Raw genomic sequence first — 26,868 nt, forward strand, 5'->3', positions numbered from 1 at the left:
TCTGGCTTTTCACCCCCTCCTCCTATTATTACTTTACACCGATGTTTATTTGACCACACACTGATTCAACACTTACAGTTACCAATTAGGATCAAAACATTGCTTTGACATTTACCTGAAACTCAAGGCCTCTGTTGCTAAGACATCCAACTTCACTGAGTTTCTGCAACACAAGGCAGAGCATTGCTCATACTTTTATTTGTTAGGGATAAGTCTTGTGATTAATGGTATCCATAACTGACGTGCATCTTCCTTGATGAACAATTTGCTTACATTCATGGGCAAAACAAAGCATCTCTGCACTGAGAGACTTTCTGGTGATTACACCTTTTATGAATTCTTTCCTTGCCGTCATCAGCATCACACGTTGGGGACACATACCAATTTTAGAAGTTGTTTTATTAGGGCAAATTGAGCAAATGGCAAAGTTCCACTTGACAATCATTCCACGCTTCAAATTAGCTTTTCTTTCTTTATTTTTTCTTTTTGAAATTTTTTCTTTTTTAATTTTCTTTTTTCCTTTTTCGTTTTCTTTTTTGTTCAAACTGTTTGATACGAGCTATGTAAATTACATAGTAGACCTCGATGTCTCAGTCATTTCCTCAGCTTTCCTCACCTTCTTTTAATCTTTCCTTACCCTCCCTTTTGCTCTGATGCTTTTTCTCTTCCTTTTCTGTGCTTCTGTCCTCTGTGTGCTTTTATATTGCAATTCTGATTCACAGAACCTTAATTTGTTTACCTGTTTAAATGCAGTTACTGCTGAGAGTGAACATGGTAGAATTTGACTGAAATAGAATGCCAAGGAAATACACAGATGAAGCTGTACAAGTCTCTTTTCTGTTTTCTCAGGCTGTTTGCACATTTGGCCAGACAATTTTTTTATGGATGCTTACAACTCAAACCTGAGAGGATTAGAAAATTTTGTATTTCAAAAATTAAATTCTCCCAACTCAAGGCTGATTGAAATCAATGGTAAAGCTCTCAGTAATCCTGTTAGAAACAGAATTAATTAAGTGTTTTTAAATGTCTCATCCTTGGTATCTACTCAGTCCTAATGCTACAAACCATTACGTATGGAAGTTGTTCTTACTGTGAGAAAGAGATTTGTTGTACCACCTCTGCAAAAAATGCCGAGCAGCAGCTTGGTCTACGTCTTGCACACTCACAGTGAGACACATAGCTCTATAAGCTGTGCAAAATTTCTTTGGTGGAGTGTTTTGTGTATTTGTAAGTCTGTATTCTGTTAATCCCTGGAGTACCTGTTGGAAGAAGAGCCCTGTGTGGTCTGCCTGGCTCAGGGCTGGACACCTAACTTTAATCTGACCCTAAGCTCAGCTCACAGCTCTGTACTTTGTCCTTAACCACAGAGAAGTGTCATACCCAGATCTCTCACTGGATATTTTTGAACCTCAATTAGATCCCCACCTTGCCACTTCAAAGCTAAGTATATCAAGCTGGTCATCGTAAGACATATCTGCCATTCCTCAGGGCTAGTCTTCCAATCTCCCCTTGGATCTTACCCAAAATGTCAATGTCCTTTACACTTGGTGCCTCTGCTGCAGTGCACGTCCTCCCACAAAACCAGCTTGATGGAAGGGAGGCATTAAAGAGTGATTTTACAATTTGTTTTGCTTGATGGACAGATTCACCCCCCTCCACCGTGGAACATTTACTTAGATTTACTTTCAGCTGTTGCATACAAAGTAAAGACATAGACAGGGAAAGGACTTTACCGCATGTTTTAATTCTTCATTTAATCTGCCTGAATATATTGGCTATGCTGTAGGAGAGCTCACCTCTGAAGGACACACCAACACCAGCCATTTATCTGGATTAATGCTCTCTATTTCAGTTTGCAAGCAAATATTGAAGTCCCAGATAGAGAATTTAAATCAAATTAAAAGGCACAATTCCAGCTTGGCTTTCCCACACTTCTACCCTGTCTCCCAATGTATCATGATTCAGTGATCCTTTAACAATTAAAACATATTTTTAAGGCCGTATACTTAAATGTTTTTACAGAGGGATATGTTTGAAGAAACCATGTTTCTATACCACTTACAGTGTGGCAAAAAGTTTGTAAGACTGTAGTATATGGGAGAGAACCACAAGCATTTATTTCAACAAGCCTCAAAGTGAAGGTGTCCAAGTAATTTTCTTATGTTTTCTTCACATCAATATTCCACTCATAAATTGTACCTTGGGCAGGTCAGCAGACTAAAAGCTGCCAGAGAAACACACAAGTTATGGGGCTGCCTGATAATCCAGAGCACTGCATTACCCAGTGGCCATTGTAGCAGAACATATTCACATTTTGATATGAATCATGGAATCACAGGGCGGTTTGGGCAGGAGAGAAACTTCAACCTCATCCAGGGCCACCCCCTGCCGCTGTCAGGGACACCTTCCACTGTCCCAGGTGGCTCCAAGCCCTGTCCAGCCTGGCCTGGACACTGCCAGGGATGCAGGGGCAGCCACAGCTGCTCTGGGCACCCTGGGCCAGGGCCTGCCCACCCTCCCAGCCAGCAATTCCTGCCCAATATCCCATCTGGGCCTGCCCTCTGGCCCTGGGAAGCCATTGCCTGGCTGCTGGCCCTGCATGCCTTGTCCCCAGTGCCTGGGCAGCTCTCCTGGAGCCCCTGCAGGCCCTGGCAGGGGCTCGCAGGTGTCCCTGGAGCCTTCTCTGGTGCAGCTGAACAGCCCCAGCTGTGCCAGGCTGGCTGCAGAGCAGAGGGGCTCAGCCCTGGCAGCATCTCCGTGGCCTCCTCTGGGCTGGCTCCAGCAGCTCCACGTCCTTGTGCTGTTGGAGCAGGGCTGGGGCAGCTCTGCAGGTGGGCTCTCACCTGAGCCCAGGGCCAGAGGGGCACAATCCCCCCTGCCCTGCTGCCCACGCTGGGGGCTCAGCCCAGGGCAGGGGGGTTCAGGCTGGGGCAGGTCCAGCTCTCCCCCACAGCACCCCCAGCTCCTTCTCCCAGGGCTGCTCCCTCTGCTCACCCCCAGCCCGGGTTGATCCCAGGGGCTGCCCTGGCCCAGGTGCAGCTCCAGCACTTGGCCTTGTTAAACCTCATGAGAGTCCCCTGGGCATATTCTAACATCCCGTGTTGTTCCTTCTTTATTCCCTGTGCTAATAATTGCTCCAATTAGACTAGAGGATGGATGTGGCCAGAGAGATTCACCAGCCCTTATCATAACCCTGGTCACCAGTGAAACTATCAGGGTCCTGGATGCCCTTTCCTTTGGACAAAGCTTGCTGGCAGATTGCTTCCTGGCTGTCCCCACACAGCCCAACTGGGAAGTTAACTTTCAGTATTGGCAGCACCAAATGTTCGCAACTCAGCTTGCCAGGCTTCTGAAATAATGAAATAGGGTTAAAAAGGAGAAGTTTAAAAATAACAGTCTGCAAGATCCTTTTTTGTTGGCTTCTGAGATAAGAGAAGGGTTTTGGCTTGTGTTGTCAAATATTTCCCCAGCATTTTAAATTTTCTACCCTGCTATTGGTGTAGTTTCCAGAAGACTGCAGGCATCATGGGGGTTGGAACAAATCTGTGAAAGTCTGGAAAACAGAGACTTGTAATGATTGTATGCATTGGCTTAAAAAAATGCCATCTTACCAAACAGGCAAAATAAGCCCTGTATTATGACTTTAGAAACGTCATCAAATGACACATCCTTTGCTAAAAGAGCCAGCAAATCAGAGGAAGGACCGAGTTCCCACCACATTTAGGAACTGCTGTAGATGTAAAACTGAAGTTTGGAGCTTTTACTTCTTTGGCCCTGTGGTTTTCCCATGTCTCCAGCTTTTTGCCCTTGCCTTTTGGAGAACGAAATTTCAAAACTTCCTCATACATGTATGTTGTTTATGAGCACAGATAATTACTGGCCTTCAAATTTATATGGGGAGCCTGGCATTGTTTTCATCCAAGACTTGCAGAGTCAGTGGGAAGTAAAAATTATTTGTTTACCCTAGTAAGGTAATATCTTGTTGTTCTTGGTATCTTTTAATTGTTTTTGATGAATGTGTCATAGTCACATTTGTATGTTAAGAAATAGGACATGAGAACTCATGCTGATAGACTTAACCTGATGAATGATATCAAATATCAACTGCCTCGTTTTCTTGCTAGAGGGCTGCAGTTTAGCTGGCAGAATGGAGAGGAATTGGCAAATTGGACCGGCACCTTTAATTTCACGGATGACGGACCAGTGAAGAGTGGCAGTGACACAGGCACCAGGTACCAACACCCGAGGGAATGACTGTAGACATCTCTCTCTCCTTGTGTGAACCACAAATGTGAGCACAGGCTGTATGAAAAATGAGATCTGCGGTGTGCTTTGGCTGCTTGGCACTGCTCCTCACAGTACAGAAGATGTCAGGGATGCCCAAGCACTGTGCTGTTTTCCCTTTTGCAGGCCTCAGGGACATTTTGGAATATGCCATAAGCATCCATGAAGTCTGCAGGAGGGTGACTTCTATGTCCTGGCCTCTCCTGTTTCCCTGCCAATGCTGTGTGTCAGGGTGTGGCAGTATGGGAGAATGGGACTTTGGCAGAGAATGCCCCAACACAACAGTGTTGGGGCATACAGAGCACTCTGGGGAATGTGGTCTTTAGAGTAAAACATGTATTCCATGAAAACATAGTTTAATTTAAATTCTTTTCAGAGTCTAGCAGGGGAAAAGTGTTCTGTCAAGATAAGGCTGGAGTATTTCCTTTATTTACAGTATTTGGCAACATGAGAATCACTGATGTGCTGCTGCACTCTTTGTACTTCCTAGTTTGACGTGGGCTCAAGTGTCTGCAGGCTCATGAGCAGAGTCAGAAAACTGGCAGCAGTTGTGCCTAAAGAGCTCCACAGCTATCCCAGGCCATCTGCACAAATCCAGGCACGGGCGTAGGGTGGATATTTGGGCTCTCTTCCTGGAACACCAGTTACAGGAGTTTAAAATTCCTGAGTCATGTGTGGCATCAAGTTCAATAAGCAGCAGGGAAAGAGATGTAAAATAAATAAAAAACTAAAAACAATTAAAAGAACATTACACTTAGTACTTGTGTATAAACAAAACTCTGGGTAAATTGCCCATTTTATTTTAAATATCACCATTTTGTAACCATAAACCACTGCAGCTGTGGAGCTAATAGCACTTCAAAGGCAAGCAGAAGTTGCAGAGTCTAACCTGCCAGAAATCATCCTGTCATTGAACCACAGCAATGCTGCAGCTCCTGTTCAGGCTCTTGCTGTAATGTGATCCTGTAAGAGTGCTGCCTGCTGCTCGGCTGTTGGTCTTGTAAAGGTTCTTTATAAGAGCAACCAACCTCCACTGCAGTTTTGCACTTGGAGCAGGGGAAAAAGGGTTCATGTGTATATGTGTGGGTGTATCTCTCTATCTTCCACTCTTGTTGCCTTTTCAGTATCTGCATGTATAGTCTGTACTTTACAAAGTCTTCAGTTTAGGCACTTGGCATACAAAAGAACTCAGTGTGACACAAAGACACATATCATCTTGAAGGCATGAGGAAATAAACAAATATAGATTTCCTCCTCTAGACACCTTTGACAGAGACAATTGAACCATCATTGATTGCATGACTGGGAACCAAAAGCCTTGAATACAAAAGACAGAGTCGGAGGGGCTGAACCACAGTGCTGCTCTCAGTCTCCTCAGCCTCTTCAAAGACAAAGAGGTTCAAGGTGCAAGTGGTTTTTACACAAACAAACCACACAAGCTAGATATAAATGGGAAAAAGTTATAATATCAATGAAGGAAAGAAGTGTATTTCAAAGCCTTTTTTATGTGATATGTTAGTGACTGTATCTCCACTGCCCAAGCTCCCCAAGGAATGGGCACAGCCCCAAGGCTGTCAGAGCCCCAGGAACATTTGGACAGTGCTGCCAGGGATGCACAGGATGGGATTGTTGTGGGGGGTCTGTGCAGGGCAGTAGCAGGACTGATGATTCTTGTGGGTCTCTTCCATCTCAAAATATTCTGTGGTTCTGTGTTACTGACAGTGGAGCTGAAATCTTTTCTGTCAGGGATAAGTCTACCTGCAACATATTTCACACCTACATATGTCAGAGATATTATTTATCCTTTTGTCTACTGTATGGAACCTGTGAATATGGGAATATAGGAAAATAAAAAAGTACTGTATAAGTGTGCAGATGAGACCGTGTGGTGACTACTGCAGAGCTGTGTCAAAATTGTTTACTATTTACATTTGATCACCTTTCTGACTGTGTTGTCACCAGACATCTCCTGAGAGTCTTAATCTGACACTCAACTTTATGCTGTTGATATAAAATGAAAACAAGTCTTCCTCTAATGAATAATTCTTTCCACTGAATGGAGAACTTGCAGACGACATTTCACAGAACTGATTTTATTTGTATATATTTACAGGACTCCAGAGAGATGTCTGAAGTGCACAAAACTAGTTGTATGTCAGCATAAGCACACAGAATGCCTTTCACTGCATAGCTCTGCAGTTTGCTGTGTCACCACCTTCTTGTAAAAGTTTCTGTGTTTAAAGATATTAATTGAAATAGATTTGAATATGATTTACATTAACTTGTACTATTTTTATATATAGAGAGACATATGTTTTTCATGCATATATAGTATCAACTTGAACATATTCTAGAACATTCTTTATTTTTTAATTATGTAACTTAATACAGGGTATAGAGATGCTGGCAACTCATACTGTAGGAGTGAAGTTTTAGATGAAAATGGAGGACTTCCAAAGCAGAAGCACACTGAAGGAATGAGTGCATTAGAGTTGCAAGTCAGCCAAACTTCATGAGAATAGTGGCCTTAGAGAAACCAATGAACAGTGAAGATTAAACACTGCATGAAAATGATCAAGTAAGAAAGAGATAATTATTGTGTTATGTGATTTCAGTAAACACTCCTTAAATAGAGTCATACAATAGTTTGGAAGGGACCTTAAAGCTCATCTCGTTCCAGCCCCTGCCACAGGCAGGGACACCTTCCACTAGCCCAGGTGGCTCCAAACCCCATCCATCCGAGCCTTGGACACTGCCAGGGATGCAGGGGCAGCCACAGCTGCTCTGGGCACCCTGGGCCAGGGCCTGCCCACCCTCCCAGCCAGCAATTCCTGCCCAATATCCCATCTGGGCCTGCCCTCTGGCCCTGGGAAGCCATTGCCTGGCTGCTGGCCCTGCATGCCTTGTCCCCAGTGCCTGGGCAGCTCTCCTGGAGCCCCTGCAGGCCCTGGCAGGGGCTCGCAGGTGTCCCTGGAGCCTTCTCTGGAGCAGCTGAACAGCCCCAGCTGTGCCAGGCTGGCTGCAGAGCAGAGGGGCTCCAGCCCTCTGATGGTTGAGGTCTGAAATCAAACTCACTTCTCTCACTGAACCCTGCTCTGAGAGCTCTGCTGTGCTGGGGTAACTCAGCTAACCCAGGTTTTCATCACAGTGTTTAAAGATGGTTAGCAGTCCATGGAAATAAAATCTTGTGTCATGTGTGTGGTGCAACCAAGAGCGTGGATCCCCTTTGTGTCACCTAACACTGCTCTGGGCTGACACTTGACAGATCCCGATTTGCTGGGCCTTTTTGGGCACCTGAGCCCTCATTTCTATTCAGATTATGTTGCTGAAGGTCTTCTATGTAGCAAGGAAATAGCGATTCTTAACAAGAAGTAAAAGTGAAGCACCGGAGCTCTCCAAAAACCATAGGGGTTTCAACCAAAGGAGAACTACCCACACAGATGCAATAAGAACCAGTTGTTGAACACTGGCTTATTTTTGATTCTTGTGCATCACCCATTACTCATATTTCTATCTTTTGCATTTTACTTTGTGCTAAACATCGTTAAACCTTACAGCATCCTTGTGGAGAATCAGATAAAGGGTTTTATCTAGTGCTGGTTAAGACAAGTGATATATACAGCCCTTTCCCAGAGCCCTGATTCTTCTGCTCTCCTTTTAATATGTTTTGCAACTTACTGGAATTGTGAGTCGTCATACTGAAATAATTTTTCACTGGCAAGAAGCTGCCTTAATGACAGGATGACTTATCTGCCATATGAGTTGGTTTACAGTGTTCTCTTCAGTCTACTGGAGCTGCAGATAAGATTCAGTGTAGAGCTTTTGTGATGAGACCACAGAAGCCTTTGGTGAGTGAGAGGAGATCTTGCTTTAAGGCCTGTCAATTTGTACACTGAATTCTCTAGTGTGACAAATCTGAAGTTTTGTCCCCACTGGCTACACAAATAAAAAGTAGAATCAATTAGATTTGTCAAATACATGTTTTACAAGAGTGGACGTAAGAGCTTAGGATTTTGCTTAAGTCACATTGCTGAGTTCCTCATACAAGGATCCTAAAATCTAAAAACCACAAGGAAAAAAAAATAAGGCAGTTGCTTGCAATAAGCTAAAATGTGGGGTTTAAGGTGTCTTTGATGTATAAGGGTTGTCCTGAATGTTGCTATATCTTCTAGGTGGGTGGTCATATGGATAACAACATCAACAGATTATTTCAGTCAGAGTGAATGGGAAAGGGCTTGATTAAGACACTCAACACTCTCAGTTTATTAAAAATACGAGTGTTTTGAAATGAAATTGGGAAAATAAGGCTTCCTGCAGCATACTCCACTGCTGCTTTAGCAGACAGCATTGGTTTGATACAGCAAAAGACAAGAAGCACCAACACGTCCCTGAAACTCAAATTCAATGCAGTTTCCAGTAAATCATTCACACACTGCACAGTGGGAAAACATCTAAATGAGGACAGGTGTCAGTCTGGTTCAGAGAGGACCTGGGAAGCACAGGGGGTGGTGGTGCTGGTGGACTGCAAGGTGGGCTTATCTCCAGGGAGAAGCAGGAGGCAGCCTGGACTTTGGTGTGCCATTTAGGGCTGTTTCTGCTGGAGCTCCTGCTGCTACACCCACGACTGCTGCAGCGGAGCTGTGTTTTGCAACTCACTCTGGTGCTGTGCTAGGCTGAAACCGCGGAGAGGCTTGTGTCCCAAATCAGTGGACAGATGGGAAGGGAACAACGTGCCTTTGGCAGGAGTGGATGTTTGGTCAATTCACACTGCTAATGAGGTAATGAGCAGCAGAGCCAAGCAATTCCAAGTGATCTGTGTGTGGAGACTGGGAGATGGGAGATCATAATGAGAATGGCAGTGAGCAGCCAGTGACAGTTTGCCAGCAGCTTCCATGGTTGTGATGAAAAATATATCCTGAGGGCATCACAACCATCCTCTTGACTGCACAGATGTGTAGGATATCCTGTGGAGTCATGGGACTAGGTCAGAAAAAGGAATCCAGAAAATGAGCACCTCCAAATATAAAAATTGTGTACTCTCCACTTTTCTGGGGATGCTCAGTGAGCTGCCTTTAAAGGACAGAAATATAAAAGCCACTCCTCCTCTGAAGAAGATCAAACTTGAGGATTTATGGCTGGTCCATGGAAGCACTTTTGGTTTTTTGAAAATAAAAATTTTAACTTGGAAAACAGGCACAGTATCTTGTTCCTTGCCCTGATGGATGGACCTATCTAACGCCATCTATTATCAAACCCCAAAAAAGCTTACAACTCTGTAAGACCAACCATCTCAAAATATCCTAAATGAATGATCAGTGGGTTAATGGATCAATAGCTTTTAACCTCAGCTACAAGAATCTCCTGGAAAACTTGAGCCTCTGTACAAGAATTCCAGATCCTGAATTTTAGTTACTCTGATTCTTCCAGAAAGACAGCCAATCTTGAACTAAAGATGCCATTTCTATCTTTAGCTTCCAGGCATTGAATACTGTTTTTCCTTGCTATACTGTTTTCAATACACTGAAAATTTCCTGCCACGGGTAATTGCTTCCTGGTGCAGTATCTCCTTATTCAGTCACCATATGTTTAGATTAAGCTTCACACGCCTCTCATAATATTTTAGAATCCAGAAAATTTCTGCAGGTCCTTTTTCTCACCAGTGTCTCAAACCCCAAAGATGAAATGTCAGAAGTGGATGCAGTAATTCAGAAGAGCTATTACTACACAATACATACAGAGATAAATGACCATTTTATCTTGCTCATATTTTAATTTTTTTTTACGTGACACAGCTCATGGTGGCATATTTTGCTTCCACCTACAGACACATACTAAAACTTCATGATCAGTTAGACATCTAATGCATTAGAAATGAAGATGGTATAGGGTTTACATGTCATCAGCACGTGGTAGGCAGGAGGAATGTGAACCATCTTTTTTGATATTAGTTGTCCCCAAGGTTGAGACAATCAAATAGTTTCATGAAGCTGTGTAAAAGAAGCCTGATGCTTCTCCAGTCTCCTCTGTTGAGCCCACAGCTCTTCCTCTCTTAGTTCAGCTTTTCAAGTATTGTCCTTTTGTGGACAAGTTGACTCAGGCTCTCAAATAGAAGAAACAGCACAAGAAGCAATGTGATTTTTCTTTTTTTTTTTTTGTGGTTCTTTTTTTGTTTTGGTTTGGTTTGGTTTGGTTGTTTTGTTGGTTTTTTTGTTGTAGTTGTTGTTTTTTGTTTTGTTTTATTTTGGGTTTTTTTGTTTTTGTTTTTGTTTTTGTTTTTGTTTTTTCTTGTGCCACAGTCCTGGTGATGTTTAACTTAGTCTAAGAGCATCAAAGATTCCTGCTTCCCTTGCTACATCGACATCAGCTTCTTCACCTACTGAACAGGGATCATCCCTTCCCAATGGGACAAGACAGTCTTGGGAGAAAAGGCCATGCAAAGTGGTAGGATGCTTTTATTAAGGGAGAAAAGCTCCTGAATTAATGCAAAGCCCTTAAACATTTTGACCAGATCTTGTGGGTGAGGGATTTTGTCTCTCACAATGGGCTCTGATGAAGTCAACACCTACTGTGTTCTATTCTGGATGAGTTGTCCAGGGCCTCTAGAGCTGTGATAGGCTCCATCCCAGCAGTACTTTTGCTCCAGGGACCTGAAGACTCCATGCAGGGCCTTGCCAGGTGATGTGAGTCCCCTGTGCTTTGGGGAATGTGCTCTGGCACACTTGGAACATTCCTGAGTAAGGAAGATGAATCTCGACCCAAGGTTGACCGTGGATCTGCCCATACTGATGAACACAGGCACTGCTAATTGGACAGCACTCTTAATAAGCATTTAGTAGAAGCCTGCGGGGCTTGGTTCATTTATTCTCATTTCTTAGTCACTGGATAATGTATATTTTTGGAAAGATCTTTGTTTTTCCTGGAGGGTAGGTGGAATCCTTCCTGCCATGCTCTGCGGTCTTGCCACGCTCGTGCTGCAGCCTCGCTGCAAGCAGTGTCGAGAACTGGCACTCCAGGAAAGAGCAGAAGGAATGGGAAGACAGCTTCAGAAAATGATCCTGCTTAAAAGATGCCTGACCACTGCAGTAAATTATACTTTTAAACCTTTGTTAAGTATATCAGACAAATCAGTGTCTCAACCCAAGCGTCTCTTGAAGGCAGGATTGAAGTCTCGCTTTTTAATTCATGTAGTGTGATCAAGAAAAGCTTACTTCTGATCAAAGCAGGAGCAGCCCAACTGCAGATGATCAAAGACCTAAGTGTTAGCTGATGTACTGAGAAACCAAATGTGTCTCTCACTAGTGAGCTCAGCAGGCAGCTCAGCTGGAGGTGAGGTTGCAATGGGGGACGTGAAGGTTAGAAAATAATAAAGTTTCAGTCAGTCAAAAATGGAAAATTACAGAGTGAATAGCATCTAATTCCTGGGTACTCAGTGCAGTGGGCTGTAAAAAACCAGTGCCCTCTGAGCACTTGCAGCTTGTGTGGTGTTCAGGCACAGAATTTGACCCTGGAAAAGTGTTGCAGGTTTGAAAGCTACGATTGACGTGAGCAGACCCAGAGCAGTGAGTGGTGTGTAGTACCCAGTGCCCTGGGAAAGCACAATCCTACATGCAACTGAGCTGTTCGTTGTAATTCATTTGCAGTTGTGATCTCAAGGAAAAGAATCATGAATTCTTTTATTGGTTTTCCTGTAGACTTGTGACCTTTAAAGGGATAGAAGTTATTTATGTTTCATTGGGGCAGTGGAAAAATGCAGGGAGAGGACATTATGGCAGTGACAGATCAACTCTGTTTTATGGATAATAAAACTTGACTGTCATTCTTGTAAAGCCAAAACACAGACCTTTTCTGTAGCAAAAGGAGTAAGTAGTATAGTCAGGTTTGTCACTTGTCACTAATCCAGAACATAAATCAAAATAAACTGAACTACATCCTTGTTCCTTAGCTGGAGATCAGACTGAGGAGGATGATGGGGAGGACAGTTTCCATTTGTGCTAATTAAGCTTTCTGACAGGCAAATGTATCTTCGTTCACAGGGAACTACACGTTTTAGAGTGGGAGTTAATAGGCAGGAAGAGCTCTCAGAGACCAGGGAGTGGGTGAGACTGATGCTTCCTCTGGGAAAGTGTGGGGGCCTGATCTCCAAACACTCCCTGCAGGACCAGACCCTTGCAAAATGAGGACATGTGCTTAAGGGACATCTCTGGAGGTTGAGGGAACCCATGCTCCTTATGCTAGGGCCTGGTGTTGAGCAAAAGCTGCATTCTAGGAAAGCACAATAAAGGAGCACTTCTGTGGGAAGAGGTTGTCCAGTGCTCCAGGGAACAGCCTCTGCTAATATCCTGCTAATATCTGCAGCAGGGGGAATCACTGTGAAGCAAATAAAAAGCATGAATGCTCCTGGGAGAAAGAGAGAAACCCTTTTTTTCCTGAGTCTATTGACCAGCCACTGTCTTGAAAAATTCCAGTGCTGTTGCAGCATCATTATTAATGTGCAGAAGCATCCATAGCATTACAGCTAAGGAGGGTTCAGTGGCTGGCTGTCTGCTCCAGTGAGGTTCAGGCTGGTGAAGGACAGTCCAAAGGATGTTTATTCAATAGCTTGGGATCACTGAATTCACTTCAGTCAAGCTGACCCCATGGCCAGCAGCGTTTTCTCCCCTCTCTGAGCAGAATGACACTGCCGTTGGTGTCCCCTGCCTTTGCTGCACATGTCCCACCAGCGATGTGTCATCCAGCCTGTCCCATGCATCCTTCCTCTGCACTTCCATGGGTAGTAAATGGTGAATTCAATGCTCCCAGTGGCTCTATTGGGAAAGCTGAAGCTGTTGTGAGACTTGCAGGACAGTCCTGTGCTTTTTCAATCTATAGGCTCATGGAATAGCTCTGCCAGAAACGCAGTGTTGCCTCATGGATTGATTTCCTTTCAGATCCAGAAGTGGTTTATTTTTGACCCAATCCTTTCCTTCTTAACCTTCTGCTGCTGTGGTAACACATCCTTTTTCATTTCTATTTTTGGTTTGTGGATTGAGTAAACAGGCAACGATCAAAGGGAATGGCTGGGACACAGGAAATTTCATCTCCATTTCATAAAATGACATCTTTGACTCCAATGCCACAGGCTGAAGGCAGCTTTCCTGTGCTGTGGTGCTCCCACGTGACAGCATGCGCTGCTCAACATCTGAGCTGCTGCTCTCTTACCTAGCAGCACAGCCAGAAGTGCCCAGGAAAGATAAAAATAAGCTTTAATCTAGATTTTTGCTCTGCTTATCTGTCCTGAGGCACATTCAAGGTACTGAAATGACATGTTAGGAGACAGGTGAGGATAAGGCTGATAGGCATTGCTCACTCCTGCACGCCCTGAGAAGCAGGAGGGGTGTGTAAGGGGCTGAGTGCTGCATGAGGGTGTGTATCTGCCCCTAGACACTGTGTAGAACATGCACATCCAGGGTGCCAGCATTGTCTTACTCAAAGAACCAAAGAAAAGGATTGATTCTGAAAAAGACAGTCAGAAAAACGATTATTTCAGAGGATTAAAATATTGTCTGTACTGGTAGCCAGAGGGTACTCCTTCAACCCCGGAAAATTCTGGGACCAGTGAGAAATTCTGTGGTGCTGTCTAAAGAGAGATTTTGGTTTAGTTTGTGGAAGTTAACCTGGAGTACATCCACACAGGGCTTTGGCCTGGTGCAAGCAGGTGGGCTCTTAATCCAAATCCAGTTGAAGCCTCTTTCACAAGTTGCTCAGCTCCAGCTCAACAAGACAAGCACATGGGAGATTTGCCAGGGCAGTGGATTCCAGCTGCTCCTCAGTAAATGCTGAATGTCCAGGTGAATAATTCAGCTGGAAGGAGAGTGTGAGCCTTTTGGTGAGAACCCACTCAAAGATTCATGTTAGGTGTCCCTTCAGCAGGCTGAAGAAGTCTTTTCATAGAGTTCTTACTGATTTTGGAATACTTTAATTACATATTTTCTTCTACAAAGCCTATAAAAATACATGTTTGTTGCTTTGAAGGCTATACAAACATATTTCCAAATAGCCACATTTTTTAAAGATGAGCTATTGGGTTCTTCTGACTTTTTTATTAGGATTTTTTTTCTCCTCCTGCCACCTTTTAAGCATGGGCTTCCTCCTTTCAGTCTCGAGGTTTGTGCCTCTCACTGGCTCACAGAAATGTTTGGTTTGGGTTTTGACAAAGATGAGGTGGTGAAAACCTCAGGGAGAGGTGAAGGAGACACTTTCTAAAGCAGCACTTGACAGGACAGAAATATTCCCTGTCGAAAACAGGGAGTCTCTTAGACTTTTTCCAGTTTTACATGGATCAAATATGAATTTTGATTTTTTTTGCAGTGACACTAACCTCAAATATTTCATTTCCAGTGATGGCTTGAATGAAGCTTTTCCACAAATCTTATCTTTGTATTTCTCATTGAAGATTCAAAAATGAAGTTTTTGGAGTTACAACCTCATGAATTCCAGGATTTTGAAGGATCCTTCAAAAAGAGCTTTCTCTAGCCTTGTTCACAATACCCATTCCTCCAGGTCACCTTCTCTTAGTTTTTCATTGTCCTCTCAAGTGCTTCATGGGTATGTGCAGGTCTTAGGAATTAGGCTTAAATACAGACTTCTAATGATTAGGAGTGAAACTAATGCAGAGCTTGGTTTAAAACCTAAATCTTTTTTGTCATTTCAATGCAGACTCATTGAGTTCACTAGTCAGCCTGGGCTTTTTCTTTTCCCTCAGCATGAGTAGCTACCACTGTGGTTTTCTTCCCCTTCAGCCCAGTGACTAAGGTAAAGAAATTGGCCAATACAGTAAATATTTCTGTCTATATTTTAATGAAGAATATCATTCTTATTTGTTCTGTGTCTGAGCATTCAAATCCTTTTGTTCTCAATTTTTTTTCCCCAGAATATAATCCTTTTTCCATTCCCTTTCAAACAGGCCAAAAGACTAAATCCCAGTGAAAAGCTCAGTTGCTCAGGAGCTATGGAATAGCCTCCACAGATGGAATACAACCTCTAGCACTTTTATGGTACTGTTTTTTTCCAACCCAGCACAGTCAGGCACCCAAAAGGTGGGAACAGTCTTCCTTAAATGATCAGTGCTTTTGCCCTGACTTTCAGTTCCAGCTGCCAAGTGCTAACTGCTGGAAAAGGTAGCTGGTCCTTGTTGTTGCTTCAAGATAGATGATCTCCTGTAGGAATGGACAAACTGGGCATGGGAGACTGTTCTAGGACCAGCAGGGATATCTGTGCTTTTCTGTGAAGGAACAAGCTGCCTATGGGCCAGGCAGTGCAGCCTCAAGTTGGGAAAAAAATCATAAATGACAACTTTCAGCAAAATTCTGTTGATGTGCAAGACAATTATTCTTGCCTAAACCTTATTTATGATATCTTCTTTTGTCCTTCCTCAGGTACTTTGAGTTTTATGAAGGGCCTTTGGAATACAACTCCACAAAATGCCTGGAATTAAGGCAGGACATCATTGAGGTGAAGGTCTTGTCTATGTAAGTATGAGCTAAATGTAAAAAGTAGAAGTACTTAGCAATAAAAAACACTGCTAAAAGTGTTACTTCTGAGGCAGGATGGAATGGTATCTTACAATGACACTGTCAAAAGGTGCAAGGCTCAAGAGATGACATCAACAGGGATCTCAGAAGGGATTTCTAGACTTCTCTCACCCGAGCAAGCAGTGTTTGAATTTGATCTGAGGTCCATTTACAGAATGTGGAAGCTTTTCCCATACATGGAGGCATTTTGGTCAGGCCCACAATTATTGTTGAGAATTCAATACGGTGTTTGTAATATCATATTTCCAGTAATTAGAGAGTAAGAACAGCCAGACTGACTCATGCAAGGGTCTAGCTGAAGGCTCTTTCACTGACAGCGGCCAGCAGTGAAGGCTGAGAAAGGAAGAAAATGTTCAGCTCTTCCTGATAATAAATACTGACATGGGGACTTGTGGACTGGTAGAAGGAGTCCAGAATGGAATAATCAGAGTGGACAACAGACTTTTCTATTAACTGGTTTAGATGTTTTCTGAGCCCATTTGTATTTCTGGCCTCTTCAAACAGCAGAATTTCACAACTCAAAACCCCTCAGTGAAAAGATAAGAAAATGTGATTCTGGGAAACAATAAAATATCTCTAAATTTTGTTTTGTGGTCCAAAAAGTATGTCAGGAAACCAATGAGTTGAATGAGGTGTATAGCCACAGCGAAGGAATTGGGTGAAAAAAGTGAGTTTGCCAGTAAGACAGCACATAGCTGGGTGATTTTAGTGTTGCCTTTTTGCATTTTCAGCATTTTACTGAGTTTAGGTGCTTAGATTATGCCTAATCCCTCACTACATCTAAAGCCAGTAATGTTACAGGCAATGCTCAGGGTCTGAAAAGTGCACTGGGAATGTCAGTTCAAAGTGCAGCTCCACATGTGCATAACATTAAAGCAGCCAGGGCTACAGAAAATACAGTTTATTGCTCCAGGTCTGCATGAATCTGAGCATGCCTGCCTGACTGACTTTGTGCACAGCGAAATGTAGGTTATGTCCTTGCCTCCCGCACTGGATGAAGGATACACGAGTAACACACTTTGCACGGCGTGCTGACTCGCAGCGCTTAAAAATAAATAGGAGGGGTGAGAATGTCACACTTCTGCCAATGTTCTGCTGAAGATCAGGAGCTCTGGTTTGCTTTTTTCCTTTTTGCGTACACAGAGAATTCCTCATTTTTCTTCATCCTACCCAGTGGCCCAAGGAATGTAGTGGAGTCCTGCTCAGCTAGATATGAGTTACCCTAAATTCTACAGTAGATGCCGTTTGACATTAAGCTCTTTTACTCTGCTGGTCTCTTCTGGTGTTCTGGATTCAAATGTGCTATGTTTCCCAAGTCAGCCCTTATGGTAATGGAAGATTTCCAAGTTAATGTGCTGTGGTGGGCTACAGAAAGTACAATATGACCTAATTCCTTCCTGCAACTTCCTCAGCCTGGGAAATGCTCGGTTCTACTCACATTAAATATATAATTATCTTAAAAGTCTATGCTTTATTCAAACATTAAAAGCCCTCAAGCCTGAAGAAAACTCATTAAGACCTATCAATCTAGCAGAAATCACAGACTTCCAAATTTCTTAGCCAGATTATGCAGTTGCTTCCTACCTCTAGACATTTGCAAAGCCTTCATTATCTCTGTTGTCCAAATGCACCAGAATATGTGCGAACTTCAGTGTGGAAGTTCTTGGAATTGGTGATATCATCAAAAAATGAGTCAGCCTGTATCAGCCTAGTTGAAATAGGAGTGTTTTGGTTCTTTTTAAATGTGACTACAGGTGTATTGATTAGCAGAGGAGGAGGAGGTAGAGATCCTTATGTAAAGAGCTTTTCATTTCCTCTCACCATCACAGACTCTTATCCCTACACGTGAGCTTATAAATTGTTCATAAAATAAATTTACCTACAGTGTTGTGCTGCAGGATCTCACAGATTAGGTTAACCTCACCAAAATGCAGCCTTAGTTGACCAAATTAATCCCCTTTTCCAATACCCCCCTCCTGGGCCCTTCTGCTGGGTGCACCTTTTCCCCAAAACCCAGCTGATCAGGAGCCATTTGCTTCCCAGCAGATTTTGGTAGAGAAGCTGCTTCTTGCTCAATATTGCATTTTTTATTCTTAAAAAAACAGAGAAAGCCTATCAGGGAGAAGAAATCAGTCCCAAGCACCAATTCTTGCATGCACAGGGCTTAGAGTGGCTATGTCTGAGCAGAAAAAGGAAGAAAAATTATAAATTTTGTACTGTCTAGACTGGCTGATTTGTCCCATCAATTTGCATCAATTCTATCTGCAGCTGTTTTGGAAAATTAAGCTCTTGTAATAAACTTAATTTCTTTTTAAAATATATTTTAGGGTGAAACAAACCGAATTGTTCGACAGATGGAAGAGCCTACAGATGTGCAAATGGGAGATGAATGTCACAGAAGCCAATTTATTCAAGTAAGAATGTCTCACATTAATAAGACTGAGTAAAATTTACTTTAGTTTGAGTTTAGCTTCCTGCAGAGGTCAAAATTTCACATGGATAGCAAAAGTAAGCCTGACAACACTTGGAGTACCATCCTTTTGAATAAATGTGGACTTTTCCCCCTACTTAAAAAAAAATAACTCAGCAACAAGATTTCTGGCATGTGGAACAGTCTTCCAGGAAAGGCAAAGAATTTGGTGTGGGAAAGACTTCCAGGTGTTATTTGTGCAGCAGTGAGGATGGAGATGAGATTTAATGGCTGCACCTAAAACATCAGCCTAACTCTCTGGCTTGGAATGGTAACATCACTGCTGATACTGCAAATTTGGCCTACAAAATACTCAAACTTGATTTCTTCTGGGTGTTTTAGGTACTGTCAGACCTTGGTTATGATTTTGTCTGTTTGTTTTTGTTTTTGTTTCTGTTTTTGTTTTTTGTTTGTTTGCTTTGGTTGTTTTTTGGGGTTTTTTGTTGGTTTTTTTTGTTGTTGTTGTTGTTGGGTTTTTTTGGGGTTTTTTGTTTGTTTGTTTTTTTGGTTTTTTTTTTTGTTTTTTAAATGGCTTTTTAGCTATTACAGATTACCTACATATTTTTCCTGGTCGTCTGAGACATCTCAGTTAATTTCTGTAGTGTTCTGTCTTTCTTCATGTAACTTCTCTGCTGAAGGTCCTCCATGATCCTCTCAAGACACAGCTTTTGGAACTGGCCTTGTGAAGGCAACAGTAGATTGAAGCCAAACCAGTTTTTGAATGTTTTATATTGATATATTCCAGTGCCATATTTGAGTAGGTTTTGAGAAAACAAACTGTTTCAGGGTAAGTGCTGTAGACTGAAGCCTGCAAACCACTGGTACAATTCAGAGATGTTGTTTGTAATAAGGCCCCCAGCTTTATCCCAAATTCTCTTGCATGATTCCAGGAAATAGCTGTCAGGAGTTAATGAGAGAGTGTGAGAATGCATGTGCTGAGTTAGTCATTGACATCTTTAAAAATAACATTGTTAGTCTCAGACTCATAACAGTTTCTCCAATGTGATCTCCACACCTAAGTTTTTTTAGGTGTTTGGTTTTTGTTGGTTTGTTGTTTTTTTCCCTGTATTTTTCCTGGAAATTACTTGGTAGGCAATTATCAGAGCCCATTTTGAAGAGAAGCATCATTCAGGATTACAGCTCATTATTTTAAAAACAGCTGGAGTGAGAGGAGTAATGATTGTGCCCAGAGAGGAAGCAGCACTTTGAGGTATGGAAAGGAGCCCTTTGAGGTTTGGAGGCCAGAGCAGAGGTGGGAGCAATGAGAAAGGACTTTCCAAAGACCACCAGGAGGACCATCGGTCTATCTCAGGCCACCAACACCAGCACATTAAACAAAGAATCCCTCTCCACCCTGTCCATTGAGAGAAAAAAGAGATGAAAGACTGTCACTGCTTCTACCTGCCTGGCTGATATATCGCTGCTCCAGGAACCCTCACTGGCACCCAGATGTAAACATAATCTCTGTCAGCTGGTTTCAGGAGCAACAGGAGTGCTTGCAATTAAAAAGAAAAAAAATGCCTAAAGCCTGTTTCATCTGTGTTCATTGGGGCAGAGACATCAGGGTGTGAGTTTGTGGGGAAGCTGCTGTCCCTTACAAGCAAACCAAGGTCTCTGAGTTTGGAGGCTGTTTAGGAGGAGGATGAAATGTGTAACCCTCCAAGCTGTGGGATTTTGAGCTTTGCCAGTCCAGTCTCATCATGTGAGATGGGGAGAATCCAGCAGATTTAAATGGCAGCTACTTGCGCAGCAGAGAGGGATGAAGGGCAAAAATCACAATAAAGTTTGTATCTAGGGACTAAGGAAAGCAGTTTTTCCTTGAGAGTCTTCTTCCATCAGATATCAGGCATTGACAAAAAGGACTGTGCCTCTGGGAAACAGCTAGACATTAAGGAAAAACATCTCTTTCAATTCCTTAAGGAGCAGCCAGTGAAGAGGTTTTTCTCATATCCCAACTATAACAATTCAATGAAGAGGTTTTTCTCATATCCCTACTATAACAATTCAATTCCACTGTCTGTTTGTAATTATTTTTGCTGTTGGACATTATTCACTGACTTTTTCAGTCTCATTTGCTGCCTTGATCTGATGGTCATTTTGTGCCATCCTGCATGAGTCAAGTGTATGAGAGTAATTGGACATCACCGAAATGTTTGCATAATTCTCTATTTGCTTTCTGGTGCTTGTAATAAAGCCCATAAAGAAGACTGGCTTATTCTTCCAACTTAGAATATGAGGCCATGCACCCCAGAGGCAAGGCATTTAATCTGGGTTATTTGAGAGCCATCTGGCTTTGTCTTCATGCTTGTAAATTTGCCATGACATGTATTTTTCACTAAAGGTATCAAATGCATTGACTGAGAAATAAACCATCTCTGGAATAAGGGTGAGCAGAAGCCAAGGCTTTCAGTGCCACCAGTAAAAGTAGAAAAGCATCCAGGGCAGGATGGGAGGTGGGAAAGGGAATCTTATTCACAAAGCTGCTTTTCCCATTTTCATTTCATGTGAAACACGGCAAAGGGATCAGAGCTGAATGCTTTTTCTCTCTTACTCTGAATCCCATGTTTGGGATTTTATGCAGTTCTTACTTGCGCTGGAATTTATTCCATTTTGTCCCAGGGACAAAGAAAATTTTGGTCATTTGTCTGAGATTTTGGAGCTTTAGGCATGACCAGTTTGCCTGGCACCAATTTGTCGGGGCCACATCACCTTCCTGTTGCACACATGTGCAAGGCCAAGGGCAAAACTAAGATCTTTGAAGGTTTTTTGTTGTGTGCTGTGCTCCACAGCAGTCTGTCAAGTGGGACAGTGTCTTTGGGTATTTCTTTTTTTAAATATTGCCCTGCCACATTTCCACATCTCCAGAGGGACTCTTGAACCCCTACATTTCCTGCCCATTGATGAGTATATAATTCATAAAATGTTGCAGATCTTTAAAGTAGAGAGGAACTACTTCACTAAGCTGGTTTTGCCAGGATATGGGAGGCAGAAGCTCATCTTTGGGGCTAGAGCAGGGCAGAATTTGCACATGAATTTGCCACAGCCTAGAAGAAACAAGTGCATGTATCTAAGTTACTTCCTTTTCTTTTTGTTTTGCCACAGTTTTCTCAATCTAAGAAAATTTCACAGAATCTAAAGCTTTCTGAATGAAAATCCAGCAAAACATTTTACCCATCCTACAGCTAAAAAATTTCTTTTTGGTGAAAAATACCTTGTTAGGAGTAACAGCAATTGCAAATCCTGTGTCATGCCATCATCTCCTTGATCTTATTTCCTTTTCTTTTCACAGGTCTACTCTGTCAAGGTGTTGCAACGCCCCATCCTTTCTGTTCACCACCCAGAAAAATACTCCCTTGGGAACTAAACTGAAATATGAAGTGGACACGAGTGGAATCTTTCATATCAACCAAGAAATCTTCAAAATGTTTCCTAAGGTGCCTCTGCCCATTTGCAGGATCAGCTTCACTGTACTTGCTGCATTAGGCACTATACTATAGCCAAGCAGTTCTTTGACATTTGTACAAGATTCACTGCTTATATTTTGAAAATATTTATTTTTGATACAATATTTTAGATGATTATTCTGTTTTCTGGTGTCATCTGCAAAATATATACATACACATCCATCCATATATATATATATGTGTGTGTGTTTGTATATGTGTATATATACATATACATATATATATATATATATATATATATATATATATATGTATATATATATATATAATTTCCTGCAGAATATTGCTGACTTAGGAGCAAAGTGGATAATGAAATAAGAAAGCTAAATAAAAGAGACACTGATTTATCACAACTCTTTCAAAGCATAATATTCACCTATAATAAATTCAACATTTGAGGGTAGGTCTGCTTTTCTTTTTGGCATGATTGTTTTATAATTAACATTCACAATGACTATTTTTATACCTATTTCCGTTTGCAGATTATCTGTGAAAAGGCTTCATAATTTTTAAATGTGTTCATCATAATGATTATTCAAAGCATTTCCAGCAAATAATGCTGAACCTCCAGGGGCATTCAAGGTTATAATCAGTGGGCAGTTCCCTCTTCACACAGTGACTGATGAGCAGGAATGGGCTGATGTGGCTGCAGGTTTGTCACGAGGCACACCCCTTCAATTTACAGCAGCATACTCGGAGGGCGTGGCTGAAATTGATCCCTTTTCAAAAGTCAGACCTATATTCAGGTTAAGTACTTAGAATTTGTGCCACTGAACCTGTCCTTCAGGGTTCAACCACTTCTAATCCTTTGACTTTCCGGGCACTGCCGAGAGGGAGTGTTGTTGTCTGAATGTGAGCATGGGGAGCTGGGGCAGAAGCAGGGAAAGGCTCGGATCCAGGAAAGCACTTTTCCTGGGTGTGCAAAGAATGAGTACACCTAAGTCCAGGACTGTTATCCTCAAAACCCTGATTAGGCAGATGAGTGGATGAAAGTCTAAACTCCTGAGATCTGCTAGGGGTGTGCTAGAGCTGCTGTGCTTCTTGTCCAGGTATGATCAGGGTGCTGTGAAGGCATCATTACATGCCAAAATGCCTTTGGGAGTCACTGGGCAGTGACCAAAACCACCCTCTGCATGGGAGCAGGGCTGCAGCCTGGCACATGTAGGCAATAAAGGGCTGAAAACCCAGAATAATGCTGTAGGAGCAAGAGCCTTGTGCTAAGCATGGACACCTGGCTTCTGATTTCCCTTGCAGGGCTGCCAAGGGACTGTGAGTTAAGAAATCACTGCATAAAGCACAGACAGCTCCATATTTCCTCTTTGTCAGGCAGCTGCTGCTTTTCTCAGACAGGTGTAATTACATGCCCTTTTTGCCTCATGGCTTATGGATGCCGTGGAAGGATCCTGGGAATAATCACCCAGAAATGTCAAGCCACTCCTGCATCCCTCTGTAGTTTGCAGCGTGAGATTATTGATAAAATATGTATGTACCAAAAACGAGCACTCTCATGCTTATATAAGCACATCCTTACATATTCATAAGGTGTAGCATGGCTCAGTTCTTCGTCACAGCCCTCTCACCCTAACAGCCCAGTTTGTTCTCAGGATGTGATTTTCACTCTCTGGCTTCAGCAGCAGCTGCATCTCTGTGTGTGAAGGCAGGATTTTGCCCAAAAATTACAGGAGGATGCATCATCCACAAGTCCATAAAGGTGCCCGACCAAAGGCAGAGCTGGTGGTGCAAATGCTAATTAATAATCATTAATGCTATTAGTAAAATTAGAGTTGGTAAGCAGTGAAATTTGGGCTGCTTTCTGTGATGTGCTGTCTGATAGACTTCTTGGGCTTTACTGGCTGCCCTGGAGCTTTGTGTGCAGAATTCCCAAAAGCAGGACACGAGAGCCTGAGGAGCCAGCAGTTTGCAGGCAGCCCAGAAAACAGTGCCTGAGCGACACTAATTCATGGTTTGTGCCCTCACGTGGAAATCAAAGAGGAAAGCAAATGTCTAAAATTACTCCTTATGTTATTGAACCTGGGGAGAAAAGAGGTTAGTATTCTTTTCCATTTGGGTTTGTTGCCTGTGTGTTCTCAAATTGCACAGCAAAACCTCCCATCACTTTGTGTAGAGAGAATATTGCACCCCAGAACCAGTGTCAACATCCTGTTGTTGATGCATCAAGGTGCAGCTGCAGAGGGAAAAAAAAAGGAAGAAGTGAAAAAGAGAGTTTGTTGAGTCCGTGTTTTGGGGTCTTTAACTGTTTCCTTGCCGTGCTCTTGCAGGACATGCCGTACCACCGTTCCCAGTTCAAGAGGTGTGCAGTGGTTGGGAACGGAGGAATTCTGAAGAACAGCAGATGTGGCCGGGAGATTGACAGCGCAGACTTCGTGTTCCGGTAACCACCATGGCTCCATTCTCCTCTTTTTTTTGCCTTTTCTAATTGTGAAGCTATGCAAACAAAAAAAAACCCCAAAACATCTTACTTTATAAATTTTTTTTTAAATTAAGCTTTGAGGAATTATTTCTTCCTAACTCCATGGGGTTAATCACTGACTTATTGGCAAAGTCTGATGCTCTCTTTCAGGATATCCCCTGCCACTGAGGCTGTGGATTTATCCTTCTATGGATATTACCCTATAAGCAGTGTCCTATGAACCTGGGCATAATTTTCTGGGGCAGATCTGAGCCAGAGGTACAGCCTCTATTGAGTGACAAGTCAGCTTGTTAATAGCTCACAGCTGATGTGCCTCAGAGGTGTGTTTCTGGACTGGTGCAGAGCTCAGGTGCTCAATAACGGGATTTATTGTAATTGATAATCAATCCAGGGCCTCCAGACTCACCAGAATAACTTTAAAGGTTAAGTGTCTTCACTGCTCCTCATTATATGTGGAATCATCCAAGTTTTGCATAAACTGAGATGTCCCACAATGAGTGTCCCTGGATAAGAGAGTTTAGCAGCAGTTCTATAATCCTTAATATATATGAGAAAGACTTTTTTTTTTTTTTTTTTGTTATTCATACGCATGACTAATCCCTCTATAAATCCTGTTAAGCTCTTTGCCTGGGTCATGGCATATGACCACTAGCTCATAGATTCATGACTTGTTCTCTAGAAAATAAAAATCTCTTTATTTCAGTTGGCCTATTTTCTGATCTTGGGTGTGTTGTTGTCAGTTTAGAATAACCATGCATAAAACAATTAATTTCTCTGACTTCCCACCAGCAAAAATTAACTCAGATTTTGGTTCAGTGCAGTCTTAATTTAATTTGACATCATATGAGAAAATTTTACAGGTCCTACATTCAGGATTCGTTATTTTCAGACCCCTGTGTCTTCCTCTTATTCCAACTTTACAGAAAACTATTATCTTAGCTTTCAATGAAAAAAAAGTCTGTCCAGGCTTCACATAACTTCTTCCTTGAAAGCCCAGTGTACTCCATGTGCATTAAATAATTACTGTAGATTGCCTGCTGTTGTGTTGGATCACAACCGTAAGTATGGATGAAAGGAGCAGCCCATGTGACACGTGGAGATGGCAACCTTTTAAGCAGAAGCTGAAATATGTCTGGCAAATCTCATTAATGTTTAAGGACTTTTAGTAGAGGTCCTGTTATACCCCTGCTACTCTTCCTTGAATGGTACCAAAACCAGTGAAAAAAAAGAGGAGATTATTACAGAACTTGGAAACTGGGGTGTGTTTGGTAACTGTAACAATTAAATAGAGGCTTAGTCAGAACTGGAATATGAATAAACATATCAGTGCCAAAGAAACCCCAGGTTCACCAGCTCCAAAATATGGATTATGCAAAAAGATGTGGCAGTGTTTTAAAACTCAGGGTCAGTTTTTAAGTAAAGCTTGTGTTCAAGGTCATCTTGAGCACATCTGCTTTCCAGTCACCACTCCACCAAACTATCAGGAATCATCATCTTGGCCACCAGTGAAATTATTTAAAATATTTCACAAGCTGTTTATGGAGCCCTGATTACATTCAGCAATACCTTCTTGTGGCCAGCAGCATGCAGCCAGGATTGTTCTGTGAAGTAAATTCTGAAAGCAATTAGTTATAGTACATTAGAATATATAAAATACACACCAGGGTTGCATTTACCAGTAGTTACTGTCTGTCTCCATCTACTGGCCAGAGCAGAGCTCTGTGGTGAAACACTGGGTGAATTTAGAGATGGGACTGCTCTCTTGGTGAGGATGAGTTTTTGGAGTCTTGTGACAAAAGTACAGTTTGTGCAGACGGGACCATTTTTATAAGGCATTTTCACCTTCAAAAAATTCAGTCACTCTACATCCTGGTGTGAATTTCCTGTTCAGAAACATTGAAGCTGATTATCTGAAAACCCTCCTCAAATATCATCTAATAAGCACAGTGCCCAGTGCTAAGTGATACTGGGGGTGCCCAGTGAGTGTCATGAGTGTCATGACCCAGCAGAAGAAAGTGCTAGAAATGGCATTATCTATGAAAAGGATAGCCAAAACCAATTCTCTGACCAGATAAAGATGGACTGTCTATAAGGTGGATGTGAACCTTTTGAGTGTTAAAGGACTTTGGAGGAATTTTGTGAATTCTTCTGCTCCCCAAGCTCTCCTCTCTCTTTGACTGAGAAATTATCCTGTCAGCTGAACTGTGGCACTGTAAAAACAGTAAGCATCTCTTACCCTAAACACCATCACAGTTTTTACTCAGCCCTGTTTTTCAGCAATATGGACAACTTTGAGAATGAGGCACAGCCGTATTTTTGAGATGTGGGGGGTCTTCACAGTGATCCTTTTAATTGAGGCTTGCGGGTCACTTCAAAAAGCTTTCAAAGCATCACTCTGTGCCTAACTCCAGCTCAAATTGAGTGTAAAACCAGTTGCCCGACCACGTTTCATCCCCGAAAACGTATGCTGAAGTTTTTTTTCAGCTGGATTTCCTTTGGAAGGAAAGACAGTGTGATAGTTTGTGAGTGTGCATTTCAGTAACTTCAGCATCTCTTGAGAGAGGCTCTAAATTTTGCGAGATGATGTATCTAGGACAAGGCCAAGGTGAATGGAGGCTGGGCACAGTCAAGGCTTGCAAATCTCACAAG

At 42.4% G+C, this 26,868-nt stretch overlaps 1 protein-coding gene across 4 annotated transcripts in view; it reads left to right on the forward strand.

The window, feature by feature from the left end:
• ST8SIA5 (ST8 alpha-N-acetyl-neuraminide alpha-2,8-sialyltransferase 5) overlaps positions 1-26,868 on the forward strand; it is a 70,136-nt gene that overhangs the window by 33,869 nt on the left and 9,399 nt on the right. For 3 of the 4 annotated variants that reach the window (XM_038124477.1, XM_038124479.1, XM_038124478.1), the window contains exons 3-7: positions 4,125-4,232; positions 15,699-15,791; positions 18,182-18,268; positions 21,614-21,758; positions 24,068-24,180. In XM_038124477.1, the coding sequence (XP_037980405.1) occupies positions 4,125-4,232; positions 15,699-15,791; positions 18,182-18,268; positions 21,614-21,758; positions 24,068-24,180 (546 nt within the window). The remainder of the gene's footprint in view (positions 1-4,124; positions 4,233-15,698; positions 15,792-18,181; positions 18,269-21,613; positions 21,759-24,067; positions 24,181-26,868) is intronic. The other variant, XM_038124480.1, reaches the window with a different exon arrangement.

This window comes from Motacilla alba, chromosome Z (genome assembly GCF_015832195.1).
Source record: "Motacilla alba alba isolate MOTALB_02 chromosome Z, Motacilla_alba_V1.0_pri, whole genome shotgun sequence".
In the NCBI taxonomy this organism is placed as follows: domain Eukaryota; kingdom Metazoa; phylum Chordata; class Aves; order Passeriformes; family Motacillidae; genus Motacilla; species Motacilla alba.